Here is a 27,707-nt window from a genome sequence, read left to right on the forward strand (position 1 = left end):
CTAAAGGCCTAAGCAAGTTGCCTAATTTGGTATACATTATTATTGGACATTTATGTTATATATCCTGATGATAAAAAGGCCAGAAAGTTTTGTATCACTTAAGGAATCTTTAGAATTAACTTGTAAACTAATTTTATCATGTCCATATCCTTTCAGGTAAACTATTGCATTCTATTATGTTGAACTATTATGCTGAAATAGAATTATGTTGAAATCCCAAGCATGGAACACAAATCCCAGCTTGATAAGAGATATTATAAGAAATTCTTTATCCTCCATTAAAGCCCATAAACCGGGAGCCCTGAGCAAGGACATCAACACTAGGTTTATGACACACAAAAGCTGTTGGATTTTGGGTCCTGTCACTGGTTGTCTCAATGCTAGAACAATGAATTACATTTTTTTAAGTTAAATAGAAAAAACCAGACAGATCGAAGAGTTCCATGAACCTCACCTTTGGTTAGTTCCGTTTGTTTCAGGAGACACTTTGATGAGACTGTCAAGACTTTGGCCCCTTTAAAGTGTGGAAGAAACGATCAGATCAGTGGTTGATTTATATCATGTGATTGCAAATATTAAAACCAAGAAACATTTTTTGTTATAAAAATATTTTGTTATAAAATATTTATGAATACAGAGACCACCTCAAAGGATTGAAGTTTTCCAGTGCTATGAATATATATTTTTGGACCTAACTACTGCTGCATAAAAAAAATAAACAATAACCAACTGTTTTAGAAAATTCATGATGTGCCAGACACTATTCAAGCGATTTTCATGATTTATATAAGTGAATCCTCACATCAATCATTCAATATAGGAAGTATTATGATCCATTTTCTCAAAGGGAAAAACTGAGACACAGAAAGATTAAGTGAAAGCAAAGTAATCTAACTCAAGAGCTCTTGCTCTTTCCATGATACCAACCATTGTACTGGCACTTAGTAATTGCATTAGCATTGAAGTGACTAGACAGCTCTTGGCCCGATTTCCTTACTGTGAGGACAAGGAAACTGAAGCCCAAATAGGGGAAGTAGCCAATTGCATTTTGCACAGTTAGTGAGGGCAGAGCCAAGGCCTAGACCCACATCTATGGTCTTCCAACTAGTTCTCTTTCCCCACTCCTATGCCATCCTCTGCTTGAGAAGAATAAACAAATCAATGAACATAAGTGTCTTGTCCATTCTTGGAAATCAACTGTACATCTTATTAATCAAAGTTTATCTCCATTTTATTAAGAATTAGTTGACCCAAATCTTCAACATTTTAGATATGAGGTCGTGGAGGTCACAAGACTTTTCTTGAACTATTATTGAGTTCAGTGCCAGTCTGCTAAAATGTTAATTTAATTATGTTTTTAAGCATTGGTATGTGTAAAACAAAAAACCCAGAAGCATATTAAATCTTACCCTTGCATAGTTTTTCCTGTTCTTGGAACCACTTTGATGAGGTTATCAAGATCTTTGGAACTTAAAAACAAAAAACCAAAAATGGTAAGTAAAAATGGAATTAAATCAACTAAGTATTTAAAAGATATATGTGCTCAAGATGAATTTTACTATTAAGTTTTGAGAAAAATCAATACCAATCTTTGTCCTTAATTTTAAAAGTACAAATTTTGACCTCCATACAAATCATCAATATATGGCTCAGATTCCTATTTACCCTCAAAATAAAACCAGAACATTAGGTCAATACTGAGCTTTTAAAAAATCAATCGGCAACTATGTAATGATATGCCAAAAACTTTCACCTGCCCCCCACAAGTATTCCATCTAACATGGTAGCTGTTACTAAACTATATTTTGTTAATAATTTCCCTGTATAGTGCCTTCTTGCTTTAAAGGGATTTTGTAGCCGTTATTTCACTCGATCCTTACAACAACCAAGTGACAAAGGTAGACCAGGCAGTGATAAACGATCCTCATTTTATAACTAAAGGAGCCTCAGCTCAGAGTGTTCAAGGGACTTGCTCGAAGACACCCAGCTGGGGAGTAATGGATTTCAGGCGTTGTGATTCCAACCCAAAGATTTTTCCCACATCGCTTCTCTGATGAGTGCCACAAATTGATGCAGGTGGGGAAGGAAGAAAGATAAGACATAATCTTCACCCTGCGTTACTTCTGTTTACTTCAGGAGTCACTTTGATGAGATTGTCAAGGCTCTGGCCCCTTTAAAACAGTGAAGAAAAATGATGAGGTTAATGATAGATTAACACCAAATGAATAACGCTATTTATTAAAACTCAGAAACAGGCTAAACACTGAGATCATGCCAAAGAATGGAAGATTGTTAAAAGTGACTATGCAGAAGTACGTAGGGATTTATACATCTCTGAGACTCAGTGAGACAATATTTTAATCTTGGAGCCTTTAGGCCAGTTGCAAACACTGTCCTGGGACTCTTTCTCTATTATGATTCATTTAATGCTATGCTCTTAACCTTTGCCAGGTGCACTGAACATTTTGTCACAGTCTATATACACATCTCAAGGAACATTCCAGAAAGCACATCCTCTTAATATCAAGCTCCAGGCTGTGGGAATTTAAAATCAGCTTTGGAGAATCCATATTTTATAAAATTAACATTCATTAGCAGGTTTTCTATTCACAACACTGGATTAAGATTAATATACCAATCTGTTGAGGTCCATGTTATACAACCTGGTATCTGTGTCTGGTACTTATAACTATGTGTTCAAACTACAGATTTTGACTAGTTCTGTTGGCAACAAATAAAAAGAAGATTAAAATCTATAGAGTTCTGAAATGTAAGCTATATTTACTATAATATTTACTACAATAAAAAATGTATTTACTATAACAAAAAACTCCATGTAGTCACTCAAAACATGTCGGTATTTTGTTGTTACCCTTTAATATTTCTGTTTCTGATCTTAATGGAATTTTGCTTTTCTTATTGTTTCTATGTGTTTTCCGCATACCCAGCACAAGCCAATGCCCCTCTGATTGACAGAGGATGCCACATGGGTAAAGGACACCCACAGAAGGTACACCCTGCTTCTCCATGCCCTGTGGCCCTACTAAGATTGTATTACAAAGTCTCTGAGGTTGCATCTATACAACATCAAAGATACAGATATTTGGAAGCAACCAGATGTTGACCCAAGTTTTTACTTGTATCCAGATGTCTGAGAATGTATATACCCAGGCTAAAAGCAGCAATTAAAAAAAAAAGGGGGGGGACCTTTACCATGCAAATTGAAACAATTAACCCAACAGAAGCAACTACTCTATCCCGGAATATCCCTCATTGATTTTTTTTTTTTTTTTTACCTCTTGTTGATTTTTGCCTAAATGAAATATGTGAGATTTGAATGCCAGAGTCTGAGAAAAAAAATTCCCAGAATTCTATTTCCAGATTTGAGTAGTTAGAAAGGATAAATAAATAACAACAGTAAGCATTGTAACCTCTCCCTTGTAATACTTGATTCTGGAGTTCTCTTTGCTTATATTGCCAAGAACTTGATCTCTTTAAACATATTAAATAAAGCACACATAAGTGAAATGTTATTTAAATCTCATAGTAAATAAAATCAATAAAGCAGAGTGTGCTAATTAATGTATTTAAAATAATATTTTGCGCTAAACTGTGAATTAATGCCTCATATACATCCTCAGTATTCTTTCATTCTTTCAATCTACAAATAGTTATGGAAACCTATGAATAATACAGACATAGGCTTTGCCCTCATAAGTCTTCCATTCTAACTTGGGAAGAGGCAGGCAACATACAATCAAACATATGAACGAATGTTGCAATTCCAGATAACAATATATGCTCTGAGGAAAAGAAGGAGTGCCTGGGGTTGGAGGAGGGGTTGGTCACAATTATAGTCAATAGTCAGAAATGACAAGATGGGGGTAAAGCAGTCCCAAAGTGGGAGTAGCATGTGCAGAACTTGTAAGGCAGGAATGAGCCAGGAATAGAAAAAAAGATTAATTTGGCTGGACTGTATTGAACAAGTAAGAGACCATTGCTGAGGGTTAGAATTGTATTCTACCTGAAATGGAAAAACATTGTAATTTTTTAATAAGAGAGGGAACATGATCTAGTCTTACTTTTAAAAGATCTACAGAACTTAATTACGTGTAGCGAAAGAAAAAGACAATTATTGTCCCTAAAAGCTCTCAGGAAGCACACACACACACACACACACACACACACACACACACACACACACTATGCATACTCCCAAACATGACACGGATGTACACACGTAAACATCCATGTACATATGAACTCATATACATACCAAAGCATACAGATATATTTATGCTTATGTCATGCAAGCACATATGCACTTTTATGCAACCACACACAGGACATTTGCGAAAACATGCACACACTCATAAAACATTTATTTGCATGTATACACATGTGCACACATAGACATGCACACAGACACACACCAACATATGAAAAACAATAGGTGATGATTTAAACTACTCTTTCAAATAAAAATTAGAAAGGAAAACGGATTTTTCTTGGCAAATCAAAGTAAATGAAATATTTGAACAGTACCTAAATCATAAAAGAATATAATTCACCTGAATATTATTGCTAACAATTACTTGTATCTACTGTGTGCCAGGCATGATAGTGTTATGATCCCTATTTTGTGGATGAGTCAACTGAACCATGAGGACACAGCTAGCAAGTGACCAAGCCAAAATTTGAACGCAGAATTTGGGCTTCCTGCACTGGTTACCTTCCCGGACCACCCAAGAAGCCAAGGAAATCCATGCTTTCTTCTCAGTCTATTAGATACAAATACAAGTCTCAAACTCCCTGGGTCACTGGGCCTCTGACCATGTCATGCTGCTGAGAACAGAACAGCCTGACAGTGTGCGCACCAGCTTTTCAGCTAGCTGAGTCCTTGCTCTGCTGACTGGGCCTGCAGGCATCAGTGACACATTTTAGAATCAACTAATAATATCATGTACTGAGTTAACTGAATGGAAAGAAGTTCAGAGGAAACCACATGGAATTATTTGGTGCACTGTTTTCAGCAACATACCAACAAGCTCAATTTCAAATATATTCCATCTGCTTTTTAAAAAGTAAAAAGCAGAAGGACGTAAGCTTTCCAGATTTACTTGACAGCTCATGGGTAGTAGAAGTCTTTTAATGAAGTACACTTTGTTAAGCTCTTCATCCTTAAATATACACTACACTATGGAGACACATACGCACTACACACAAATACACCAGACATGCACGCCTCATTCCCACATGAACACTTCCACATCCATCCATCCACACACACGACTTACGTACATCCACATCCATGCACTTACATATATTTGCACTGTGTGAATACACACATACACTTAAATATATACACACATTTTGACGGTTAATTTCGTATGTTAACTTGACTGGGCCACAGAATGCCTACTTTTGGCCAAGCATTATTCTGGGTATGTCTGTGAGGGTGTTTTGGGGTGAGATTAACATTTAAACCTATAGACTGAGTAAGGCAGACGGTCCTCCTGAACATAGTGGGCTACAACCGGTCAGTTGAGGATTGGAGTAGAGCAAAAAGGCTAAGTTAGAAGGGAGTCTGCCTGCCTGACTGCTTGACCTAAGACATCTTCTCCTGGTGTTGGACATTAAACCATCAGCTCTCCTGATCCTTAGGCATCTGGATTTGGATAGGAACTTCATCGCTGGCTCTCCTAGGTGTCCAGCTTGCAAACTACAAATCTTGGGACTTTTCCGCTTCTGTAAGAGCATGAGCCAATTCCTTATAATTAATCTCCTTCTCTCTCTATATATATATACATATCCTATTGTTTCAGTTTCTCTGGAAAACCCTGATCGGTACACATACATACTCTTATACCCAAACCCTTATACATACACACTATTTATATATACACAAATACATAAACACAAACACACACTATTTACACACACACACACACACACACACACACACACACACACACAGAAATCATTTAACTCAGTAGAGAAACTCAAATTCCCATTTAATTTCTCAAAATCTACCTGATAGTAAACTTTACCCAAAAAATAAAAATGCAAAAGATCACTTCTGAGTATGACTTGTATAAAACTGCTTAATATGATATGTTTGGGGGAAAAGAGAACTTAGTTTGAATTTCAATTTACCTTCCCGAATACAAACACTCAGGATTCTAGTGTGCTTATAAATGCCAAATGGAAGGGGGGAAGCTTTAAATGTCTTACCTCTTGATATTTTTATTTGTTTCAGGATTCACTTTAATAAATCCATCGAGGTCTTGTTTTCTTTGAATAAAGAAATGAGTTTTAACGAATGTTATTAAGTAAAACACTAATCAAGTGAACAATGGAGAAGGAATGTGAGTCAGATAAAGTTCTGTACTGGATCCAGAGAGAATATAAATTTCTAGTCAACAAATCAGATATAATTGCCTATTCTGTTTTTAAATAATAAGAACAATGTTAATAATAATAATAATAATATTTTAAAATAAGAATATATGTCTTCATATAAAGTCAACCATTTCCCCAATCCAAGCTTTTTAAAAATATAACTAGGTTATGACAAATTACAAAGAGCAAGAAAAAAATACCTTACATGGTAGGAAAATTTACTCATTTCTTGGGGAGACACATGTCACCCTCATTAAAATGCACTGAGTAGTATCAAAAGGGCATAATCTGAACCCCCAAAAAGGGAATACTGTAGAGGTTGGCAGAAGTATCGTGACTTCATGCTGCTGCCACATTGACAGAGCCCTGAAGCGGAGAAAAAGTGGCGGAATTCCTTACTCCCAGTGGATATATCCTCCCTTGGGCTGCCTTCTGAGACCAACATCATTATAGAAGCTGATTTATAAGAGTTTTCACCAAGCCTCACTTTTGGCTATCTTTGTTCTTTTAGAGATCCACCTTGGAAATGTCAAGACCATGAATTCTTGGGATGCCTGGATGGCTTAGTTGGTTAAGCAGCTGCCTTCGGCTCAGGTCATGGTCTCAGGGTCCTTGGATAGAGCCCCACATCGGGCTCCCCACTCAGCAGGGAGTCTGCTTCTCCCTCTCCTTCTGTCCCTCCCCACCGTTCATGCTCTTTCTCGCTCACACACTGTCTCTCAAATAACTAAAATCTTAAAAAAAAAAAAAAAAAAAGGCCATGCATTCTTTAGATACAAAGAAACTCATTTCAGTAACTCATGCATAAAACAAATCCAAGCCCAAAATCTGGGATAAAACTGGGATAGCAACTTACTATCAAACACAAGGACAGTTCTTAAAAAAATAAGTGATTTGATTAGGAACAAGAAGGGAAGGTCATGCGGCCCACTGTTATTGTCTAACTCTATGCTAATAAAATATGGTTATGAAGTTAAAATGCCAAATCATTTTATCTTATTGTTACTTATAAAATTCAGACACTAATAATTCTTACCCAGTGGCATTTTCACTTCCTTTGGGCTTTGCTTTGATAAGATTATCAAGGTCTTCTCCTCTTTAAAGAAAAGTTTAGATCAGTTTCAAAGTATTCCCATAGTATTACACATAAATAGACATTCCATATTATTGATGATTAATTAAAAGCTTTTGGAGAAAATTATTATACAGGAACTATATTAATTTTATTATAAAAATTGCTTATCAATAACATAGTTAAATTAATCTCTGGGATTTTATATTAGCCAAATGTAAATTTAGTTAGAATCCGTCATGGAGCCTCAGAAGTGAAAATCAGAGTGGTAGGGATCAGACACAGAAGACGGAAGGCAAACTCAAAGATGTGACCCCCTCAATGTCACTGAGAAGATCAGACAGTGAAATTTGGGAGAAAAAAACCAAGATTCAGAAACATCAAAACAATTCTCACCCTCTCCTAGTCTTATCCGTCCTGGCATTCACTTCGATAGTTGTTTCGAGATCGTGGCTTCTTTGGGAATAAAAAACAAAAACAAAAACATGAAAACCTTGTGTTACTTAGGTTACATTCAGTTTTCTCTGAAATCTGTATAAACAAGAATATCCCTGAAAGGATATCAGATGTTTCCAGGCCAAATGGCCAGAAAAACTGGGATGTAATTATCCTCAACTGAGCGCTGTTAATTTCCCCAGCAGTACTTGGTTTAAATCAGTTTAGAAGAACTTCCCAGCATACCTCTCACTTTGCAATTTTGTCCTTTATATTTCTTAATTTAAATATAGAACTTGGCTCATGTTTTAACTGTTTAAGAAAATACAGAATAAGAGATTATGTAGCAGATTTCCTGCACTTACTTCAATGTAACTCAAACATGTGGTCCTATGGAAACAGCATTCATCATATTCCTTTGCTTACTCTCTGATAGGCCTATAAAGTGCAACAGCTCATCTGTGACCGAGGAAAGCATAACACTCCCATTTCTAACGAGGTGTGAAAACTAACTTGAAAAAAGAGAGCCCCAGCAAGGTAGGGCCTTTACTTACCCTTTCTCATTTTTTTTTTTAAATTTATTTATTTGACAGAGAGAGAGACAGCCAGCGAGAGAGGGAACACAAGCAGGGGGAGTGGGAGAGGAAGAAGCAGGCTCATAGCAGAGGAGCCTGATGTGGGGCTCGATCCCATAATGCCGGGATCACGCCCTGAGCCGAAGGCAGACGCCCAACCGCTGTGCCACCCAGGCGCCCCACCCTTTCTCATTTTTGTCAGTCCTTTGATTAATAAGACTTCCAAGGCCTTGGTTTCTTCATAATATTGGAGCAGGGAGGACAGCAAAGAAACAAAAAGAGAGGAGAGAGAGTAATTCAATCTTTTATGGCAACAGCCAATTTCTCACTACAAGAGTAAGATGTTATCAGTACCTAAAGCCTCAGAAGTCTTCAGAAATGTTTAATACAAGTGACTCTTCTCTTGCAAAATGCTGAAGAGATATGCCAACTATTCTAATAGTAAGGTCCCAGTCATTACTCAGCTGTGATTAAATCATTTAATGGAATAATTTTTTTTAATTTTTATTTATTTGACAGAGAGAGAGAGCCAGAGAGAGAGGGAACACAAGCAGGGGGAGCGGGAGAGGAAGAAGCAGGCTCCCAGCAGAGCAGGGAGCCTGATGCGGGGCTCGATCCCAGGGCTCCCGGACCATGCCCGGAGCCGAAGGCAGACACTCAACAACTAAGCCACCCAGGCGCCCCTAATGGAATAATTTTTAATAAAATAATAAACATTCCTGCTATTTAGAACTGTGTTGCAGTGTTGACGGTTTATAAAATGTTATTACCTTCAGGTTACTTTTATTACTATGCATCATAGCACTAGAGCCCAGTATCAGTATAAGGAGATCTGGGTTCAAATCCTAGTTCTGACTTTAATGTGGGTTGTGACCATGTTCTTTCACTTCTCTGAACCAAGTTTCCTCACTATAAGTGAATTAGACTATGCCATCTTAAGGTCATTTTTTACTCTGATATTTTATCCTTCATATTCTCAAAAGACCTAATGATCAAAGAGCCTGACCTATGGATTGCAGCCAAGTTATTGTATACTATTTTTTTTATTTTTAAAGTAAATTTAATGGTTTTATTTTGATATTTATTTATTTATTTTAGATAGAGAGCATGCATTCATGCAAGTGGGGGGGCAGAGAGAAAGGGAGAGAATCTCAAGCAGACTCCCTGCTGAGCGTGGAGCCCAATGTTGGGGCTCCATCTCATCTCATGACCCTGAGATCATGACCTGAGCCAAAACTAAGAGTCCCACACTCAACCAACTGAGCCACCCAGGTGCCCCAGTAAATTTAATGTTTTTAATTGAAATAGAGCTGAGGGGTACCTGGGTGGCTCAGTTGGTTAAGTGTCTACCTTTGGCTCAGGTCATGATCCCAGGGTGGGGATCGAGCCCCACATCAGGCTCCCTGCTGAGCAGGGAGCCTTTTTCTCCCCCTCCCTCTGCCTGCCGCTCCCCTTGCTTGTGCTTTCTCTCTCCTCTCTGTCAGATAAATAAATAAAATCTTTGAAATAGAGTTGACACATAATGTTCACATTAGTTGCAGGTGTACAACATAGTGATTCAACAACTTTATATGTGATACAATGTTCACTACAAGCGTAGCTACCATCTGTCACCATATAATGCTATTTTAATTTTAATACCATTGACTATATTCCATACACTGTACCTTTTATCCTCGTGACTTACTCATTCCATAACTAGAAGCCTGTTTCTCCATTTCCCTTCACCCATGTTCGTCCCTACACCACCCTCCCCTCTGGCAACCATCAGTTGGTTCTCTGTATTTATGTGCCTATTTCTGCTTTTTCTTTGTTTGTTTGTTTAGGTTTCATGTATAAGTGAAATCATATGGTATTTGTCTTTCTCTGTCTGACTTATTTCACTTAGCATAACTCCCTCTAGGTCCCTCCATGTTGTCATAAATGGCAAGATCTCATTCTTTTTTATGGCTAAGTAATATTCCTCTGTGTGTGTGTGTATGTGTGTGTGTGTGTGTGTAGATAAAAATACACATCCCATTTTCTTTATCATTAAACCATTTTAAAAGTAAAAGTTCCCTTCAGGTCTCAGTTTGTGTTTTCCTTGTCCTTTCAGGGATGGTTGGTGGGAAGCTGACTTTAATACATTTGTTGATATACTGCCTTCTTTAAACATGAAAATCATTCATATCAGGGGTGGAAATCAGATGGTCAACATTTTAAATCTAAACCCTTCGGAGATTTAGACATGTCATTTTTAGCAAAAAGTTCAAGGTTCTGAAGTACACTTGGAAAAGCAGAAATCACTCTAGAGGACTCCCGTGCTTTATATAAATTGACACAAACAATAAGCCTTTTCCATGCAAATAGTTTAAAGCTGTTAGGGAACATCAAAGTTAATCCCTCTAAATCCCCCAATTGTCCAGGTGTTGCCCTTTGTCATTTTCATCTGTCTCTGATTTCACTGTGATAGACTATTGATATTTATTTTCTTTTAATATAAGAAAGAAGGAAGAGAGGGAGGGCTGGAAGAAGAGCAAGGGACTACAAACTGACGCTACCCCATCAGTGAGTTCAGGCATTCCCAAATCAGAGAGCCAGTTGCTATCAAATTATCCCACATTACAAATCACATCTCTTTTCTCCTCCTTACTAGCCCAGAAATGATTTACTTGAGATGCTCATCCTAATTTTTCTATTTTCTACCACTTTGGTGGACCCTTCCCAATTTCATTTTTTAAATATCTGAAATCTCATCTTTTCCTATAAGGCTCACATAACCACTCACAGAGAACTGACTGCTTTCCCACTTCATCTGTTCTCCAGGCGGAGAAAAATTTTTACCTATAAAAATACTTGCACATTGACATTATAATAATATTTTGTTAATAAGGACTCAGTATCTGTGAAATTATTATTGCCAATTATTTTCACATTATGATCACATAGACTTTAAGTGTTCTACATCAGAGACAGTTGAGAATGCATCTGCCAAGATTGACTTGGAAGCTAGAATACCATTCTGGGCACAGACTGGCACAGATAAATGGCTTTAAAAGATAATCAAGACAATAGAAATAATTACCATGTTAGGAAGGCAAATCTAATGACTAACCAAGTACAAGGTAAACAGCCAATCTGGGGGAAAAACAGTAGTGATCTCCTAAATCCTTATCCTTTGTCATTCTTGACCATTCTGGGATTTTCTTTTCTTTTCTTTTTAGATTTTATTTATTTATCTGTCAGAGAGAGAGAGAGTGAGCACAAGCAGGGGGAGTGGCAGGCAGAGAAGCAGGCTCCCTGGTGCACAAGGAGCCCGACGCAGGGCTTGATCCCAGGATCCTGAGATCATGATCTGAGCTGAAGGCAGACGCTTAATCAACTGAGCTACCCAGGCATCCCTTTTGTGGGATTTTCTTTAATAAAACTGTCAAGAATTCTATTTCTTTCCATATAAAAAATAATAACAGTCACGTAAGTCAATTTTCTAGGACTTCAGTATCAGTCTAGAACTATAAATCAACCTCTTCAATGCTATCAGTTTAGTTACTAATCATTCACTAATCATTTTTTATGATATAAAATAAGTAAAGGCATGACACTTGACCTGAGATATTTACAAATATATGTGAGATATACATATGAAGTGACTCAATCAAGATTCTAACTGAGAAGTGCCTCGGAGCATTATAAAGACTTCAGTGGGGAGAAACTATGCTCCCAGTGTCAAAATGCCTTAGAGTAAAAATATTTAGTTCATAAACCAGCCTATTGTCCACTACTTGCAACAGCCAGCTAGAGTTCCTCCATTTTTAAATATGAAAGGGAACTTGGAGATCATCTAAGTCATGCTCTTCATTTTATGGGATGAGGAAATGGTGGTCTGCAGAGGTTAAGTGACTTGCCCATCCAGACTGGTGTGGGTGGTAGAGCCAGCACCAAGATATCCACCCATCTCCTGCCCACCCCACCCCCATCCAAGGCCTGTTCTACCAGCCTGCCTGCCCCTTGTCCTGAGCAGGAAGTCACATCCAGGAAATGGCATATAGTCTAGGACTCAATCAAAGAGGTCTGTAAGAGTTAAATCTTACCCTTTGCCATCTTTGTCTGTTTGAGTATTCATAAAAATGAGATTTTCAAGGCTTTTGGCTCTGTAAACACAAAGAAATTCAAATAAAAGCCTACATATTGAAATAAAATTGTGTGGTATCTCAAGAGGTCAGATACAATAAACATTTTTCATGAATTGCTCATTTACTCTTATTGAATAGAAGAGCAGAAATCCTTCTGGGCAATTATGTCTGAGCTAAATGTACAATTCTGAGAGCACTACTCCATCTGCTAGGACATTTCCATGCCAGAGGATACAACTCCCTTCCAGCGAACATCTGAGAGAATAAAGCAAGCAATCTGGGAGATCATATTTTCAGGTTAGGGACAGATGCACTTACCTTTTCTCTGTTTGCTCTGCCTTAGGATTTGTTCTGAAGAGACCATCAAGACCTTGATTTCTTTAAATGCATTGAACAAAAAAAACCTCATCAGTGGTAATAACACATACTTAACTCTATAGAAATACAGTTTATATTTCTATAGATAGACAGGAAATAGAACCTGGGTGGGAAAGATGAGCCATAATTCTTGAAATTGCTTTATTTCAAATAGGTATTTTCATAGACTCAAAATTTAAATTGCAGAGAAAATAAAATAGAAAATACAAACTAGGGATCCACACAGAGCCAACAGGTTCACAATACGTTGTTTGGATTTCACAGAGTGTTTTGTTTTTAATGTGAGCCAATGTTGACAAAGATGGCTATGAGACATCGCAACCTGGATTTTCAAGATATCCTGAAAATGTTCTGCAACACTGGGCTCAAATCCTCACGTGGCAACTGTCAGCAGCTGAGAAACAGCCGGACACTGTGCACAGGGCACTCCCCCATGTTTCATACAGTCGGGCCCCTCCTGCTATGACACCTCCCTGCCCTCAGCAGGCCGTGAAGTCTGTGATCCTTGACCTAACACCCTCTGTCTTTATAGATGAAGAAACTGAACAGCAGCACATTTAAATGAGTTGTTGGTAGTCGATCATATGTTCACTGTTGTCAGAACAGGGTATGAACACCACACTTCTGGTCGCTCAAAGCAAGGAGCTCATTCGACATCCGCCTTGTTTCTCTGTCTCTCTGGTCCCTACCCATTTATATGTTAGTAGGCAAAGTAAAAGAGAGATAGAAAAAACTGCACACATGGACCTCAATTATTATAATTTTTGAAGTGTGCAATTATAAATGATTCAAAATTAAGGAGGTAAGGTTAACTAAGATAGTAAGTGGCTTTTGTAAAGTGTAAAACTGAAAGCATTCAGTGACCAAAATAAACTCTGTCCACATACTAATATATTAATATTTCAGGAAGAGAACTGTGATTATTTATATAACTGCCTTACTAAATAGAGTATGAACATCAAAGACACTTTAATATTAGTATCTTTAGATTGTAATAACCATTTATAGTAATGATGAAATGATGATTCCTGCCAGCTTTTTATTCAAGATTTGTAGGTTATTTTTAACTCACCCAGTATGCGGGTTCTCATGCTCAAATATTAAAAAGACATAAGAAGTCACAATATGCAACTCAATAATAAAGCAAAAAATGGATGTTTTCAACTCTTACCTATTCAAGTTTTTGTTCATCTTGATGAGATTATCCAGTTCTTCACTTTTGGAAGAAAAAACAAACAAAAAAATCTCACATCAGTAAAAGCCTGCCCCGAGTCAAAAGGCAGGTCCTCCTTAAACCACTGTTTCTGAGTTTCCTGGAATACAACACATGCCACCAAAATCATGTTTATCCTTCAAGGCTCTCTTCAAATGCCTCCTTCTCTGACACATAGTTCCCAGTCCTCCAACGGAATAGAGTCCTCTACATTTTTGGAAACCTTGGTGCATTTTGGTTTTTTCCATCTCCTTTATGGCACTAGTATTTTGTAACGTAACAACTGCACACTTGTCTCACGTTAATGTCCCTGTGCCTACATCTCTCTCTCTCTCTCACACACACACACACACCACTTAAAATTGAGAACTGTGTTTTACATTGGATCCTCTTCAGTCTCTGATACCATATACTTTAAACAGGAAATATTTAAGACAGGTTTTTAATTGAATCAACAAATATAGGTACATTGACTAATTATAGATTCTATCTTTATATAACGTACCTGCACAAAGTAGCTACAGGAAAACACCTGTTCACCAGGAAGTCTGGCTGCTTTCTTAAACTGTGATCCTACGTCATTCCAAGTCTGCTAAATTTGTTATCTTGTGTCTGTATTTGAGAACTGCAACTTTCTGGATGCTTCCCCAGGAGCAACCTGTTTAAGCTAAACCCCTGGGATCCAGAATATCGCTAAGCGTCACCCAAGCACAAGTCTCTCCCCCAAGAAGGCAACCTCAGTGGGCTTCTGGTTCCTGTTTGCTCCTCACAGCATATTCTCTCTTCAATATTTCTGTCAATTCTTCACCCCCATTTCTCTTGCGTTCCTTGTCCAGTTTTTAGATTACAAATCATGGTTTTCCCTTCTTCCTGCTCTAGAATCAACACATTTCCCACACTTTCTCAATGTTCCTCTTTCTTCTGCATCGTCCCTGGTACTGACCAGGAGGCCAGGAGGCCAAGTCACTCAGCTGTTACACATTCAGGGTCTCAGGTCAGGGATACATGGATCCCAACTGAGGCTTCACCACTTAGTAGCTGGTGATTCTGGGTGAGTTACCTAACCTCTTGCCACCTCAATTTTTCCACTGGTCCAGCAAGAATACTAATTGCTCCCACCTGGGAAAAGAACTCATAAACTAATGAGTATAAAGTGTGTCGTGTGATGTCTGGCAAGTCATAAACTCTCAATTAATTTTGGCCATTATAGGAGACAGTTCCCAGTCTACTAAAATTTTCATTTAATAAAGGCTTGCTATGTTTATTTTGTAAACTGCTTTTAGGGACATCAAGACTTTGGCTCAGGCTAGAGAGGTAGAGTTGCTGAGTCATTTATGTGCTTTGAAGATGCCTGGCACAATGCACTACCAGAATAGCTTAGAGACCCTAAAACATGCTAAATTAACAGTCATCACATAGATGGATCCTTTCAAGTAATGTTACATATTCAGCGGTTGGATCAAAGGCTGAGAATATAAATACTGAGATATAAATGCTCCTGACCCTGACAAAAAATTGATTAACATACCAGCTAGTCCCTCGACACAATGCCCCATTGTTGTTTCTTGCCTGAAATTCCACCTTCCAGCTCTGAGGGTATGAATCTGTCTGTGTCTCCAAGGAAAAGAGCAAGCCTAACAATCCTGTAAAACTGTAGTCACAGACCTTTCTGACTAGTGTGAGTCACAGTGATGTGATTATCAGGATTTGGGGTTGCTCATGTTTATCACACACAAATTGGCAAAAATCATGAGCAGACACTCCGTGATAAATTAAATAAAATGGAGACAATATTCTGAATAAAGAAGTTGGACTTTTAAAATGACCTTACATTGAGGAAAGCTTTGGATATTAAATTTCACCATTGCCTGTGCAATAAATTAAATGCTCTTAATCAGAATGGAGTGACAGTCCACTTCACAAAGGAGTATCACCAAGAGCAGCTAGGTGAATAGAGCTATTTCTAGTCCCCACAGACGGCCCACAGTAATGGTAGTTGGATATGTTGATCCGACAGACCTTTCCCCTGGCCTCTGCCAGAGCAGTAACTTTTCCCTGTGAAGAATATATCTTGTGGAATTTGTGCATCGTGCCTACAGACGGGACAGGACAGTTCTCATCATTTTTGCTGGATTTGTGCCAAACCATAATTTCCCTTCGGCATTGCTCACCCGTCTCTCCTTCAAACACTCCCATCACTCACCAAAAACTGTTCACTCCTTCTTAAAAACAAAATACCACCTCAAAAAAAGTGAATAGATAAAATTAGAGATCAAGACACTTAGTCAAGAGAAAAGGAAATGAGACCTTCAGGAAACTTTCTGGAGTCCCCGTCTGGATACAGAGCTCTCATTAGTTTCTCTTGCACAGAAGAGCTACCTGTCGCTTCTGTTTCTTCTCTTCAGTTCTTTTGACTAAGACTGCAATCCCTAATCACACATAGCATTGCTGAATTCCACTGAGCAGGGAGAATTTTTGTAGAAATGGGATTTAAACTGTGGAATGTTTATACTCCAGTTTTCCCACTGTTCATCATTCTTTACCATAATTTATTATATAAGCACCTACTTTGCACAAAGCATCATGTCCGACTCTACAAATGATTTATGGTCAATTGGACAAAATATTTGCTCTAAGAGATTAAAGAGATGATAGAGAAGATGAGGTATTTACATAGATACCATGAAATAACAACAAATATGATTAGTTGTTATAACACATAAATAGTGGGGTTCTAACAGCTTAGAGAAACAGAAGTCACATTTCACTGAATCAATCTGGGAAGACTTCACAGAGGAGGTGATATCTGATCTAAATCTTGAAAATAGGTAAGACTTGACTGGATTGATACAGTGGCCTTGAGGCTGGGAAAGGCAGCCACATGGGTGGAATGGCATAAACAAAGGCAAAGTCTGTCTGGAAAGTGTAGGAAGAAAGTGGTTTAATTTGGTATTGCATATAGGGTAAATGTAAGGGTGAAGTCAGAAGTAACTCTGGAATGTTAGGTTAGAGCCAAGTTAACACAGGTCAGCTGTAATTGAACAGGTAACGGGGAGGCCATGAAGCAGTTGTTCAAGCAGAATTTAGGAAGAAAGCTCTGGCCATTATGGGTAGTAATGGTTTAGGGGAAGCAAGATTGAGGGGATGCAATTAAATCTGGATAGCTTCTCTAATAACCTATGATGCAGTTGATGGGGGTTTGAACTGGGGTGAGGCCATGTGGGCAAGAGGAGAATTTTAGACATTTTATGCATATATGCCTGATACTACATTGAGGGGAAAGATATGAAAGAATCAAGAGTGATTCCAGAAAGGTGAGGTTGGCTGAAGGATAAAACAAAGTAGTTAGGAATTAGCGCATTTGGGAAAGAAAGTAAATGTGGCCTAGGACATTCTAAGTGAGGGTTCTGGGAAGACAGATAAGTTGAGATCTGAGCCAGCAACATAAACAAGGTCAAAACCACAGACAGCTGAGGTGATGGAGATGAGTATAATCACCAAAGACAAAGCGAGGAAGAAAAGTATTGGTAAATGTCAGTCTCACCCATTTTTCAGGAACATTTACCTAGAGATACTGATTCTTTCTTCTTTTAAATTATATATAGTAAACAGCATTGGGATTTTATTCATATTTGGAACTTTTAAAGGTACTGATTAAGCTTTTTTGAAACATAAAGAAAAGGAAAACGCAAGCTCAAAAGCTCTGAGCTCTTACCCCTTGTTAGTTTTCTGAAGTGAAGTGGCTACTTTGACAACGTTCTCGAGATCCTGACTCCTTCAAAGGATGAAAGATAAACACCAGTCAATGACAGTAGAGCTATCTTTCAAGTAGCTAGAAATTCTTATGTTTTCAGTAAAGAAAACAATAGTCCATGTGTTCAGGAATTACTGAGTTTAACTGCATAATGAAATAGTTCTGTTGTATCAGCTCACGGGGAGTGTCGGTGGGGGTGTGCGCACGTGCGTGCGTATGCGTGTGCACACACACACCCACACGCACACATCAGTCATTTCACTGGGCATTGGCTCTGCCATCTAGTGCTCATTGAAACAACTACAGTTTCTCCCAAACACATTGGCTTCTTCCAAGTTCTATACTTAAGAAAGGACACGGAAAAGAAAGCAGAGTTAACTACACAAGTAAACACAGAAGTGTGCTCAGAGGTTTTTCTACCAGAGCCGAAGAGCATTAGGCAACATGTCCAGATGATTAATTCGTCCCTCACATGTGGTGAAAGTATCTGTCTTCTTAGGCTTCCAAAGGGAAAGAAAATATGTTTTAAACTATAGGGTAGGCAGAAGCACCTGACACAGAGGGTTTGAATCCACACTAATCCCCCTAGATTATGAAAAGGAATAATTGGGAAAATCCTTACTGGTGTCCCTGTACTTAAGACCTGTGTTTCACAAACAATGTCTCATAGAAGGTTAATAGGGTTCCATGAAGAAAGAACTTTGCAGTCAAGTAAATTTGGGAAATACAACCAATGTTTGGAGATTCAGAATGTATATAAACACACTGAAGGTTCTGAGGAGCCCTGTGGTAGAGAACTCTATGTAATTGTGTCTCCTAAATGGATCGGCCATTAAACCCTTCTTTCACAGAACATCCATTGACATCTTGTGGCACATGGGACACAGCTTGGGAAATGCTGAGATACAGTTGCACCTAAGTTACTAAGTACAAGGGAAACATGATTCTCCCCAAAGGTAAGGTATCCGTGTGATGTATGTTTCAAACTGGGACTCTTCTTTCTTTTTTTTTTTTAAGATTTTATTTATTTATTCGACAGAGATAGAGACAGCCAGCGAGAGAGGGAACACAAGCAGGAGGAGTGGGAGAGGAAGAAGCAGACTCATAGCAGAGGAGCCTGATGTGGGGCTCGATCCCATAACACCAGGATCACGCCCTGAGCCGAAGGCAGATGCTTAACCGCTGTGCCACCCAGGCGCCCCTAAACTGGGACTTTTCTGAGAGTCAAGGGAGATAGCAAAAAAACTCTAAATGTATGTAAGTTTTGAACTTTTAAAAATCAGTTGGTCATAACGGATAAGATGGTAAATTTAATGATATTTTTTACCATAATAATTAAAAACTGGTTTATCATATTGATAAACCTGTAGAATAGCATCATCTAAAATTAATTTCAAAAATAGTGTTTTTTCTAGAAAAAAAAAATAAAACCAGTATATAACCAAAATACATACTAAACCAGATGGGATGTGCAAGACAACAGCATAAATCAGGGCTGTTATGGGGAAACCTTACCCAAAGATCAATACTTTTTGTGAGCCTTTTCCTGACGATGTGGGTGGAGCTGGATATGGCCTTAGTATATAGCTAATTCTAGCAAAGCTTTTGTAGAACACGTTCAATAAAATGACTATTTCCACCTATCCATTTAAACATCAACACAACTGTATCACAGACCTTGAGACAAGTACTGGGAATAAGGAGGTATTTTCCTTTCTTAAGGGGTTTATTTTATTCTGTTATCACGTTCAGACAATTTTGGTTGTTTTCTTAATGTAAAGCTTAGAATAGAAATGAAAGGAATAACATTCTGTACGTAAATATAAAAATATTAATTACCCACTATATTGAAGCCAGCTGGAGAACTGATTTTGTCTATTTTATCATTAATTGTCTTGTATTTTTAAGTATTCTAATAAGGCAAACATTATCATTTCTACAATTACATAGACATAGATAGAGATCATTGTACCTTATATTTCTTTCAGCAGATCTGTTGGTTTCTGTATACACACCTGGTTTAGGTGGACATATCTGCCTATATTTTCGAAGTTAAAGATAACGTCTGTTAGGTAAGAAAACACTTCTCTGTTAAATATAAATTTTCAAGGAAACATTCGTGTTCAAAAAGATCAAAGTGTGTTGGATCAATAGCACTACTTGAGATAATAAACTTTACTTGAGCTCTTTTGGTTGGCTAGAGCTCAACCATTTCTTATTTGAAAATATGGAATCCAATGTAATGATTTTGCAATTTAGCCCATCTCTTTTAATATATTTTTAACCACTAGATATATCTAGAAATATCTGTCCTAAATGTGTTTATGTTCATTTTATTTTAGTCTCCAATCATCAATAAAGCATTTTCATACTTATCTCTTAAGACTCTTTTTTGTTATTAGGCATCAAATGAATGATTTTTTTTTTCTTAAAGACTTATCCCATTTGAACACAATCCAGAAATATATTTGCTCAGCTAAGATGGGAAATATTTTAAATTTCCAATACACCCACCACATTGAGAATGACCACCCTAAGTTAATAGAACAAGCTTATGGTATTAGGTTCTGTCACAATTTATGATATGAGGTTTTTCTCTGTTATTTTCCTAAGTATCTGATTGACCTACTTATATAGTCTTGCTTGTTCTCAAAAAACTATATTCAACTATTTTTTGTCCTCCTGAGGACATGTGTTAATTACATAGGAAACACTTCCCTTTCATATTCTTTCATTAAAATCATCTTGCTGTGATTAAAGTAATCAGGGTTTAAAACATGCAAGTTGTCCTAATTTTATTTTTAAGATCACTAGTAGAAGAAAGAAATTAAAGTAGTAAAAATGTATTAGACCAATTCCCATGAAATTTAGCTTTTTTCTTTTTCTGAGTCTACAAGCTCACTGCTCTAGAGTCACTGATTTTAGACTAGAATTTAGATAATACTAGAGCCAATTTATTTAAGACCCCTAAAAATTCCTATTCAAATTAAGATTTAATTGCTTAATACTATAAAGGGGAAAATAATGTAAGATGGAAAGCTTAAATTATTTTAAGAGTATAATTATAACCATTACACAAATAAAAAGTTATAAATTTGGTCTATATTTTTCATTAATTCAATGAAGGAGTATTTTCTTGGCTCATTAAAAAGAAAAAAAAATATCTTCTCATCCTAAGGACAAAATTTCAAAGATCCTGCAAAGTTTCACTGAATAGAAATTCAGACCTCAGTTTTTAACTCAATAGTCTGAACACCTAATGCTACACAGCCCTGCTGCCCAGTCAGCATTTTCCAGCTGAAGTTACCCTCTTCCTGAAGAATAGTTCTAGAATTTTCTTTCACGTTGTCAACAAAAATAACCATCAAAATGCAAAAATACAAAAGAATCAAAGATAGGCAATCAAGTGGATCTAACATATTCAGTCTTCAATGAGATATCAATTTTTAAATCTCACAATAATAATGGAAATGTGCAATGTACGTCTTGAAAAAACAGCTCGAGATTATTAAACAGTTTAACAGAAACACACGGGAAATTTTTCAGATCTTTGAATTTGTTTCTAAGTATTAATTATAGAGTGTCAGGGATTCAAAATGAAAAAGCAAGTCTGTCTTTTTTTCTTGATTCAGAGACAAGTTAATTAGAACATTTTTTTAATTGTAATAGTTTTAAAATAAATTGCAAATTCCTTAGCTAAAACAAGACTAAAGAGCTACCCAAAAGTATTTCTAACGTAAGGAGGGTTTGAGTTGTAACACAAAGTTTTAAGAACATCTCTCATCAGAAAATGTAGCTTTTAATGGGATACTTAACAGGAGTAAATATAAACCAAATGTGTATGTGTGTATATATATATATATATATATATATATATATATATATACACACACACACACACACACACACACACACATATATATAGTTTCTATCTAGATAATACATGTCAAGTACTATATATGCATACATATATATTTATGTATTTATATACACAGGGACAGAAGGAAAGAGATTCCTCATATAATGCTTCCTCATACATAAATTAGAAGAAACCAGAGGACGAACTCTTCCTGGACATGAATACTGTTCGGCTTCTGTCCTGAAGGTGTATTTCCATAAGACAGGACATGGCCATAAGTATTCAAAGGCCAACATAAATATGCATTTGTTTTGGCAATTAGAATTAGAAAAGCTTTACAAGTGCTTCTTCTGTTAATGTGTGCACAAAACATACCCATGCTTTGCACAAAGCAGGTCACAATTCATGTGCTTTCATTTCTTTAACTTCCCTATTCGAGCAAGAGATTCTGGAATGCCAGGTCTCACCTATTCTCCCGTCTCAGCTGGTTAGGAGATGAAACAGAAGAACTGGGCTTTGGAGGTATTGGAGGGTGAACAGTTGGTTCCCTTTAAAACAGAAAACAGCAGTTCATTTCACCATGGAAACATGGCAAATTTTAGCGTCTAATAACCGAATGTAGTTATGGCCTATATGGAAAGAACTCGTGCGTCTTACACCCCCCACCCCCAGCACAAGGTAGCTGAAAGGCCAGAATCTATACAGCACTAAACTTTAGAGGAGTCAAATATTTAAATTACGGGTGTTTTCAAAGTTCATTTAATCAGATTTTTGGAAATCCTATCCTCTTTCATTACAGTTTGAAATATCATGTGTCCTTTTAAAAGCTTAATATTTTGCTAGACTATCTAGCTCAAGCTGTGGCATTTTGGGTCAGCAGCGCGTGAGTATAGTAAATGGTTCTTGGGCATTAACATATGATCTTCTTTAAGAATTATGTCAACCATCAGGCTGCTATGGAAACAGCAAGAAAGGTTTTCAGTTTTACAGACCTCAAGATAACATTGATTTGAAGCTCTTAACTAAATCTGACTTAAATATTGGCAGCACAGGCCAGTTTGCTGCTAGCAAAGCAAGCATATACTGTCAGCCTAAACTTTCCAACCAAGAGCCAAGGCAGCCTCTGAGCCAGTGTGATTTGATAACCTAGGAACTGCAGACAGGCCATTATGTCCCTAATTTGGATGGAGTCCACACCTTACCCAGACATGTCACCCGTCCACCCCCACCACTACCACCCCAGTATCTCCCTATTAAATTCCATACATAGTAAAAGTACACTTGTGACCTAGACTCCGGGTACCCCTCTCGCTTCTGCAGCATGCTAGGTGAGCATGTAGGCTCTGGAATCCAGCTGTCTGAGTTGCCAGCTGTGTGATACTGGGTTAACTTGATTCCATCTCTTCATCTGTAATGACCTTTCTCATAGGATTGCTGGGGTGTTGTCAGGACTGAATTAGACCATGCTTTTATTTAGCATTTATTTGTAGCTTTCTATGTACAAGGTACTCTACAAAGTGGATAATCTGGCTCTATAAGCCCTCCCCCTGTTTTGCTAGGAACCCTCGGGCAGCACCAGGATGTCAGCTGAGGTTTGTGGTCATGGAATTAAAGCTGGCTGCCATCGTTTTCTCTTGCCACATTCAGCTGCTTAGGGAGCAGAAATAGATGACACAGAGAGTTGGATTTAACTCAGTTTATAATTCAGTCAAGTGAGTGCAACAAAGAGAATGATGGCAAAGGAGGGGAAGGGAGATGTGAGGAAGTGATTATAAGGAGGGACTGTGGGATCTGAGATGGACATGGAGGGAACAGAGGATATGAGGGGAGAGGAAATGTGAAAAGTCAGTGGATTGGTGGTTGGTGGGGGCAAGGCTGAGAAACTTCTGGAATCAGAGGACTGGAGAGTGGGCTGAATGAGGTAGACAGAAAGTGGAAGCAGAATGGGAAGATTCTGAAATTTTGAAATTGGTATGGTTACTTACAAGGGCCAGATCTATGGGTGGTTGAGGTAGGGCAAAGGACAAGATCATTGGAGACGAGATCAAGAAAGTGAGAAGTCAGGGTGGGGAAGGATCCTCCACATGGATTTGGAAATCACCAAGCATTATGGCAGGAGACATATGTGGGATGGACAATAAGCTTGGGGCCAGATCTTCAAAGGGTGTGGGTGAGTAATTCCGAGACCTGCAGATGACTGCAATGAGGAAGAGAAGCTCACGATGCCATGATTTCAAGGAAGATGGGAAGTTTTAGGGAAGAGAAAGCTAAAATTGATAAGTAGTAGCGAGGAGGAGCAAACAGGACCTTTCCTCTTCCTCTGGATCCTGTAGAAGCAGAGTCCTCTGGGACAGCCCAACAGAGGTGAGTGCCATTGAGTCAAAGACAAGACTGCAGAGCAGCCAGTTGTGATGATAATACAAGACACCTCCAGGGAGGTACTGGGGAAGGTTAGGCTACTGTTAGGTTGGGTCAGGCTCAGTGGCAGACAGAGCTCTGTGGGACTAGTCCGGGTGACAAGCAATGATCGGACCGGGCTTCTCCTGGGGGATCCATTGGCCATAGGGATGGAGGACATGATGCAATTAGTTCTAAATCTTTCTCAGCAGAGGGTGGTAGTAATTGTCTGGGTGATGGGCAATGGAGAGGTAGAGCAGGGAGCATGGCGAGTCTCCTGGCTCTTGTATGGATGGTGGCACTGAAGCCAAGAGAAGGGCCTGCAGACCGTTCAAGCTCTGCCCGGCTCACAGTACGTGCTCACTCTATGTCTAGTGGGATGGTTGTTGTTACCCCGCATGAACCCAGACTTAGCTGTGCCAAAATGCTTGCACTCCTAACCACCCCACCACCACGTTCTCTGTGCTCTCTGGCCTACCTGCTTCTCCCTTGCCTCTGGATACTTCCTGCTTGCCTTTCAGACTTGGCTTGGGCCTTCCTGTCTCTGGTGGTACCCAACGCTGTGCTGGGTATATCCCTATGTCTCCCCATAGCACACCCTCTTTACCACACTGTTCTAGATTACACATAATTTTCTGTCCCCATACTGGGCCAAAAGCTCCTGAAAGGATAGTTATATCCCAAGTACTAGGACTGTGTATGATCTTGACGCCCAGTAAGATGTGTTGAAAGAGGGAGTGATTTGCTGGATTTCTATTTGGTGAGGAAGGAAATGAGTACTGAAGAGTGGCTTGAAACTTCTAAAATCTATTCAAGGAATGCCTGGGTGGCTCAGTTGGTTAAGCGTCGGCCTTCGGCTCAGGTCATGATCCCAGGGTCCTAGGATGGAATCACACATTGGGCTCCTTGCTCAGCAGGGAGTCTGCTTCTCCCTCCCCCTGCTCATGCCCTCTTTCTTTTTCTCTGACAAATACATATTTAAAATCTTTATAAATAAATAAATAAATAAATAAATAAATAAATAAATAAATAATATCTGTTCAGATTTAGCTGTCCCATTGGAGAACTTCACTGTTAATTCCCTGAATATCTAGTAGGTGCCAGGAGCTCAGATGAATTCTGCTATTACATGATATGCCTGGAAAACAATTTACATAAACGTAGTCTCCTCATTCTGGTTTAGTGTTAGATTCTACAATTAGATATTATTTTATTTGAACTACCATCATCTTCTCTTCTCGAAAAATACCCCTGTTTTGCAGATAATGGGATAGCACAAGTGATAAAGTGTCTTTCGTGTTTCTGGGTGGATTAGTTGATTATATGCTTTTCTTCCAGGGGTAGAGGAAAGGGGAAAGAGGGTAGCCAGTCCTGGCTAATAAGTCTGCACAGGACACTGGATATTTAAGAACAGGCGGAAGAGAGGTAACAAGATGGAAAGGAGGATTACAAAAAGGAGAAATAGGATGGTGCCAAACTTCGCTTATGCCAGAATCACACTAATAAAAAGCTACATTTCTTCCATGTTACAAGGCTAAGTCTTCAGAGAGGTGGCTAAATATTGACTAGGGGTATGTGGGAAACAAATATGGATAGAGGAGTAAATCTGGGTACATGGTGTGGCTATGGTTTGGGATTAACCCAGAAAGAAAAGGTGGGTGTTTATTTCTGAGGGTGCTGCATTTAGACCTCTGCTGAGCTGGGGCTAGGCAATGCCACATTGACTTCAATTCACCTCAAAGGAGCTTTCATTTGCATCTCTGTAATGACAGCCACAGATGACAGAACCCAAGGCTGTAGGGGCAATGAGAGAAGTCATTCATGCCATGCCAGGAGCTTGATGGGATGCCAAGCAGGGGGATTAAAATGCAAGAGTGAGGCAGGAAGCTGTGGCCCGGAATGTTTTGAAGAGAAGGAAACAAGAGACATGGATGTGGAATGATCTGTTTGAATACCACTTTGAGATGCAATGTTTAAGCTTGGATAAGTTGACCCCTGGCTCTACCCTCTGTCTTTCCCTCAAGTCCCCAAGACCTTTGCAGGATTGACGCCACCACATTAGTGACTATGATTGTAAAGAATAACTTTCAGGAATAAAAAGGCAGCTTTCACAAGAATGGGAAAACTTGCAGATAATAGCCCAAAGGCCAGAGCTAATAGAAATAACCCTCTGAGAAACAAACTGAGGGCTTCAGGGGGGAGGGGGGTAGGGGAATGGGATAGGCTGGTGATGGGTAGTAAGGAGGGCACGTATTGCATGGTGCACTGGGTGTTATACACAACTAATGAATCATCGAACTTTACATCAAAAACTAGGGATGTACTGTATGGTGACTAACATAATATAATAAAAAAAACATTTAAAAAAATGCTGACATTTGCCACCCCCATTAGTTTATCCTATCACTTATCCTAACAATAATGATATTCCTCTTTTATTGAAAAATAAAATATTATGTCATTCATGTGTAAAAAAAAAAAAAGAAAGAAAGAACCCCATGAAGTGGTTTATGTTACTTCATTTTCACATGCTGCTACAAAGATCACTTCTTTCCGTTATGGCTTTTTTTTTTTTTTTAAGATTTTCTTTATTTATTTGACAGAGGGCACACAAGCAGGGGGAGCAGCAGGCAGAGGGAGAGGGAGAAATAGGCTCCCCACTGAGCAGGGAGCCCAACACGGGGTGGTGCTCGATCCCAGCACCTTGGAATCTGACCCGAGCTGAAGGCTTAACAACTGAGCCACCCAGGGGCCCCCTCTTATGGCATTTTTGCACAACATGCCTGGCTGTATGAGTTCTGTTTGACTGCCTTTGTGAAGAGCATTTCATTACCACAGCACACGCCCAGGTTGAAACAAGAATAATTGACTCTAACATTTAACTCTGAGTTTGGTTTTCCCTTTCCATCATGCTTAGCCTTTGTTTCCCACACACAGAATTTTTAACAACAAAGACAAAGGAGATGGAACTTACACGTTTTGAGTTTCAGCACCATGCTAACTTCGCCAAGCTCTTACAAATATTATTTTGGTCCATCCACACATTTATCCCATGGAGTATATTTTTTTCAATGAGTCAAAAAGGTTGAGTAATTTTCCCTGCATCATGGTGCTAGTAAGTAGCTCAGCCAAGGTTTCAACTTAGTTTTTCTGATGTTGAATCTCATGTGCTTCAAACCAATACTCTTCCTGGTATTCCCAGTGAAAATCTAATAATGGTAGGTGGTCCTGCATTGCTTCCTCGTCCAAGGATGGCATCATTAGCTCAATGAGAACTTATACCACAAATGCCCCAAGTATAATACTACAACACATAGCAACGCAGAGCAAAAACGGGCATTCAAAGACTAGAAAAGGCATGGTCCTTACTCCCAAAGAGCTTATTGAATGCAAGGCATATGTTCAAAAGAATGATTCCTGTAATGAAGTCTCACTTCTTGGTGGTCAGGGGTCATTTCAATAAACCATAACACAGCAATAGAGAATGCACTGGACTCAAATTCCAGAGAC

The 27,707-nt window shown here is 38.5% G+C and overlaps 1 protein-coding gene across 15 annotated transcripts in view; it reads right to left on the minus strand.

Moving 5' to 3' along the window:
* Positions 1-27,707, minus strand: part of SCEL (sciellin) — a 279,618-nt gene that overhangs the window by 32,202 nt on the left and 219,709 nt on the right. For 12 of the 15 annotated variants that reach the window (XM_048215675.2, XM_057307913.1, XM_057307882.1 and 9 more), the window contains 12 exons: positions 22,268-22,348; positions 19,914-19,979; positions 17,903-17,962; positions 14,146-14,190; positions 12,915-12,974; positions 12,555-12,614; positions 7,871-7,930; positions 7,439-7,498; positions 6,235-6,294; positions 2,112-2,171; positions 1,410-1,469; positions 455-514 (listed from right to left, as the gene is read on the minus strand). In XM_048215675.2, the coding sequence (XP_048071632.1) occupies positions 455-514; positions 1,410-1,469; positions 2,112-2,171; positions 6,235-6,294; positions 7,439-7,498; positions 7,871-7,930; positions 12,555-12,614; positions 12,915-12,974; positions 14,146-14,190; positions 17,903-17,962; positions 19,914-19,979; positions 22,268-22,348 (732 nt within the window). The remainder of the gene's footprint in view (positions 1-454; positions 515-1,409; positions 1,470-2,111; positions 2,172-6,234; positions 6,295-7,438; positions 7,499-7,870; positions 7,931-12,554; positions 12,615-12,914; positions 12,975-14,145; positions 14,191-17,902; positions 17,963-19,913; positions 19,980-22,267; positions 22,349-27,707) is intronic. The other 3 variants (XM_057307918.1, XM_057307920.1, XM_057307912.1) reach the window with 2 other exon arrangements.

The sequence above is a fragment of the Ursus arctos genome, unplaced genomic scaffold (genome assembly GCF_023065955.2).
Source record: "Ursus arctos isolate Adak ecotype North America unplaced genomic scaffold, UrsArc2.0 scaffold_10, whole genome shotgun sequence".
NCBI lineage: Eukaryota > Metazoa > Chordata > Mammalia > Carnivora > Ursidae > Ursus > Ursus arctos.